Source organism: Plectropomus leopardus, chromosome 5, assembly GCF_008729295.1.
Source record: "Plectropomus leopardus isolate mb chromosome 5, YSFRI_Pleo_2.0, whole genome shotgun sequence".
In the NCBI taxonomy this organism is placed as follows: domain Eukaryota; kingdom Metazoa; phylum Chordata; class Actinopteri; order Perciformes; family Serranidae; genus Plectropomus; species Plectropomus leopardus.
Window position 1 is genome coordinate 16,939,314 of NC_056467.1, and position 5,247 is coordinate 16,944,560.

Genomic DNA, 5,247 nt, shown 5'->3' on the forward strand with positions numbered 1-5,247 from the left:
CAGCATCCGTACGTACAGCATGTGTGGAATCATTTTGTTATCTCATGCAAGAAAGCACAGTGTTATTTCTTCACAGCTTGACCCACTGAAAGCACAACATTTTAAGACATGAGCGGTGGTCAACATTTTGGCATCAGGGAGGGCACTGGCAGGTTGCCATGGCTACAAGACCTGAGACTCAACGTGGCAATACTGGAATATTCTAGACAGGTGCATCTTAGTGCCAAAACACACTGCAGCTGTGTCCCAAATCCATACTACTCACACATGACAAAATAAAGTCAAATATGCATACAAAAAAAACACTCCTGCTTTCTGAGTGTGCTGCACTCTTGATGGACGCTATTCTCCCACAATGCAATTTGCACAGAGAGCTGCAGGAGCTGTTGAAAGCTGACAAAAATGCGAATGGTAGTGAAACCATGATTATTTGGTGATGACATTTTAGTGTTAAAACAGTTAAGTTTGTCTACTAACTGCAGAAACAGTATACCAGGGTTCCTGAAGCTTAAGGCAAGTTAGATTTAAGACTTTTTTTTGCCACTTGGAATGAGGTTTAAGACTAATTTTAGGATGACCAAAACCGAAGATGGATAATATTATTTTGGCAAATGTTTATTGTAACATAAAACATGAAGTTTTATTGTCTAGTGAAAATTTTAAATTATGTCAAATGTTGAAATAGAAAAAAACTGGAACACATGGAAGATAATGAACATATTATATTATCGTAAAATTATCTATTTGGTTTACCTTCAGCAGTGGGAAATATCTGGTATTTCTGGCCAGTTGTCTTGGTGATTCTGTGTTTCTCTCCCTGCATGTGAGATTCCGCTGCTCGGATTCCCATCATGATAACTTTAAGAGGAGGAATTTATTGAATTATTTAACAAAAGGTAAATAACATAATGTTGTTGAGAAAGAAAGATTCATAAAATCCTATTGTTCATGTTTTAGACTTTGAAAGATTAATTTAAGCCATTTTTAGATGAATGAATTCGATGCCTTTTCAGGTTCTGCAGGAACGCCGTTATACAGTTAGTATGCTGTATGGACTTGGGACACAATATGTTTTCTTTAGCATTTCTTTACTAAATTGTTGTCAAAAAGCAAACCAATCTGAAAACAAGCTTTACAAATCTGATGATATTCTCTATTTTTGATTATCAATAAATTCTCCAAATCCTACTAAATCCAGAGCCCAAAGTGAATTGACCTCAGAGATAAGTTTAGTTTGTTCGTTCAACATTTGTGACCTGTTTTTAAAGATTTACACTGTCACTGTGAAAATCAACAGGCCACTGACAGGGTAGATGAGCAGTACGACTAAAATTAGTTTTGTAGTTTTGGTCTTGTTGCGGGATTTGTTGACAGCATGAAAATGTAGAATATTATCAGACTTATCTCTTAACACAAGCTAGTAAAAACACAAGTCGTGAATAATTTCAGTGGTGGTAAAACTTAAAGCGTGGATACTGACAGGCTCGTCAAAAGCCACAGATCCACTCTGTTGCTCCCTCATAGATACACGTCCATCGTGTTGAGGATCATGTGCCGACAGAGCGGGCAGTTCTGTTGGTATATGGGCTGCCTCAACAGGATGTTCGTACAGTCTCTACACAAGCAGAGGTGCCTGCACGGCAGCAGCACCACCGTCTTGGTACAGTCCTGACAGATCACACACTTCTTCCTCTCCTCCTGCTCCTTCAGTAGGTTCAGCAGATTCTCTGCAGGTAGGGGTTTACTGTCTTTGCCTGAAGACAACTGCTTCTTTAGTGGTCTGTCTGTGCTTGAGGAGGGGAAAACTAAATCCAGCAGCTCCTGGTGGACTCCATCTCCCGCTCTTCCATCTGGTGGGTCCCGCCTCTCCTCTCCGGGGTCGCCATCGCCGCGTACTCTGTTGTCCCTGTTGAGCTGTGTCCTCAGAGCCACACTTAGCTGGCTGCTGAGTCGAGTCAGCTGCTGCCAGAGTCCTCTCTCCAGCAGGTAGAGGTGACGGAGTACTCTTTGCAGGTGCTGCATGGCACCGCGTATGACATGTGGGGAGCTCTGCAAGGCTGAAGCGAAGCGGTGGAGAGCTAGATAAAGTCTGTGCAAGGCAGGAAAGGAGTTGATGTAATCCACAATTTGCACAGCAGCCTGTCGGGTAAGCTCTGGATTCAGGTAGGCAGTGGTAGCTAGCGCAATAGTAACAGTGAGCAAGAGACCGTAGATGTTCAGTATAAAAATGCTGATAAACATATGAACCAGCGACACCAGGAAGTCCAAAATCAGCTTACAGGGTGACCACAGGAAAGCCGATGTCCCAGCCAGGGTGCTGTAAAGAAAAGTGAAGGAGGTCAGCGTGAACTCCAGCACTTTCTGCAGCGGGCTGGAGACCGTCTGCCACAAACTGACCACCTCAGAGTACATGTTCTGGGTGGCAATGAGTGCAAAGTTGACTACGGTGTTGGTGAAATAGACCACCAGGCTTACGGCGATGCTACAGCCCTCCAGCAGCGACAGCAGACCTCGACACAGGTGCTCCTTCCCACGGAGCAGGACGTGCATGGACAGGTACCCCACCATCTTCAGACTCTCCAGCAGCCCCTCCAGAGCCAGCACCAGGCTCCCCAACATGGTGACGGTACCTTGGGCTGCGTTTGACGTCGCCTCTGCCATGGACATCAAGCAGAACAAGGTTAAGTTTCCCAGCTGCACCAGTGAGTAGAGGAGGAGGGTGGGCAGGCTGGTTATAAAGGTGATAACCGCCAGGATGGTCCGCACTACGGTGTGGACGATGAGGAAATTCAGGTCCAGCAGTAAGCACACGGCGTCCAGGCATTTTCCCACAGTGGAGATGACAAAGTTCACCAGACCCATGGTAATGTGTCCTTCACTCTTTGTTTACCTCTCAGGTTGTCTCCACAGCAAAGTCCATGTCTTGTTTATTTGTTCACGGCAAGTCTGTACTGAGACGTTAGCGACCGTTTCATCGTGTTCAGACCGTCACTTTGTCCTTTGTGCCAGGCGTAACAGTAAACAACTCCCCGTTCCGACAAAACGTCGATAAAATCGCTTTTCATATTTCCCTTCGTATTCAGCTGAAACGACGAGCTAACATAATAAACACACGCGCTGCAGCGGCGGATGTTTAGTTTCAAACGAGAGGAAGACACTTCCGTTTATTTTCCAGGTTTCGTTTTGGCTCTCCGTTCAAAAACCTGGTCCCGGAGCAGTTTACTTACGTTAAACGGTCACTTTGGGAAATACATAATCTGTAAAAGTGGTAGGCTAAATCAAGAGAGACGGAAAAATGATCACACAAATATCTTCGACGTGTTTACAATCGTTACAGTAGCCGCCATATTTGTTTTGGTCACGGCAGCTGACTTCTCCACTTCCTTCCGGTGAGAGTGCCCCAACGTCACAGAACTGTTGAAGAATGTTTTATAAATTATAAACATGAAATAAAATGTAAATGAAGAATAAAATCATGTATATAACAAAATATACAATATTTTCTATAATCGGCTATATATATTTAAAAAACCATTACATTAACTTCTAAAATTACAATTATAGAAATCTATCATAAATAAATCGCCTTTTCAGTTTCTTCAGTTTTTATGAAAGAGCAGAAATATATCGAAGCCTATTATTTTAATCAATTTGCTGGCAAAATACCATATTTCAATCAAAATGTACCAATTCAAATCCTTAATTTATTTTAGTTTTTTGTGTCACTGTCAGAAATACAGAAAAAACAAACAAACAACAAAAACACATTTCTTACTCTGAATTTTATTGACACCAAAAAGGAACATACAAGAATGACTTGATACACCAGTCCTGATTTTTAATAGTGACATGTTATGTGTACTTTTGCTGTATATTTGTCCCGGAGACAGATTTTGGATGTTTATCCCTGCTCAATTTTGAATTTGATATTCATCTAATATTAACTTCAGATACAAATGACACATAAATAAAATATTGAAATATATCATATGTTTTAAGGAACTGTTCCTTGGTGTTATTGTTATTATCGCCATACAGTACAAGATGTAAATTCAGGGAGGTTTTTTTAATTTGTATTCTTGGTGACAAAACAGCAAAAGTCATGTGACAGGAGAGGAAATGGCTGGAGGGCAATTAGTTCCATGGAGGAAATAACAGGAAAAAAATCAAGGTCAATTTTTGTTAAATCAAGAAATGTTGATTGTCATTTAATATGTTTTTCTAATTATTTGTTAGATTTTACAGTTTACAGACCAATATGGGCTATAGTTGAAGAATGACCCTAATATTACTCATTAATGCAATTAAATAGTAGGCTGTATTTACACAGTCCCCTCTTTAGTTTTAATAAGAAAGATATTAAAACAACTCAAACAAGGTTTAAAAGACCCCCTGGTCTTTGTTGTTGTCAGTGACTTGTTTTTCTGAGTAAAGAATTATTATGATCATAAATGATTATGATCATAAAAAGGGCTGAACTGTTTAAGGTCCATGTGTAGGATGTAGAGGGTATATTGGTAGAAATGGAATACAATAAAACATATATAAAATATGTTTCTGTATTGTATAATCACTGTAATATAAAAATGGCTGTGTTGTCGTTAACTCAAAATGAGCCGTTTATATCTGAATATGGAGCGGGCTGTCTTCTGCGGAGGCAGTCATGATGTTTCTACAAAAGCCCAGAATGGACAAACTAAACACTGGCTCTAGAGAGGGCCATATGCATTTTTGTGCCAGCCACAGTAGTTCTCCCACATGCTTGGAAAACAGCATAAGTTTCGGTTGGCTGCAATTTGCATTGTCAGCCACTAGATGTTGCTAAAGAAAGATTAGAATAGACCCTTTAAGTTATGTTGGGTTCATATAAGCTCACTCTTTACGTCTTTGTTTTTTTTGGATCTTATATACAAATTTTTGCTCCCCCCAAAAGTGAATTCAAAATAAGGAAAAACTTCTATTAAACTCTTTCTCTCCATCTATCACTCTGTGTTTGTGAGTGTGTGTGTGTGTGTGTGTGTAAGAGAGAGAGAGAGATGTGAAAGTGATTGCAGTAAGTTTTCATGATTGTGATCGTTAATGCCGTAGTTTTCCAATTTCCCAAACTCGTTCCATGTACATTAACACTGTCACTTGTTGAGCCATACTCTCCCATTACCTCAGCCACTTTAGTGACAAAGAAACACAAAAAGCTCTGCAATCCTGAACAATATCAACAGTATTTCCTTCCTTGCCTTGTGCCTCATC

At 40.4% G+C, this 5,247-nt stretch overlaps 1 protein-coding gene across 1 annotated transcript; it reads right to left on the reverse strand.

Moving 5' to 3' along the window:
• Nucleotides 1-708: 708 nt before the first annotated feature.
• rnf26 (ring finger protein 26) lies at nt 709-3,336 on the reverse strand. The gene has a single exon (XM_042486774.1). The coding sequence runs from the start codon at nt 2,860-2,862 to the stop codon at nt 1,519-1,521; it is 1,344 nt and encodes a 447-aa protein (XP_042342708.1). The 5' UTR covers nt 2,863-3,336; the 3' UTR covers nt 709-1,518.
• Between the last annotated feature and the right edge of the window lie 1,911 nt (nt 3,337-5,247).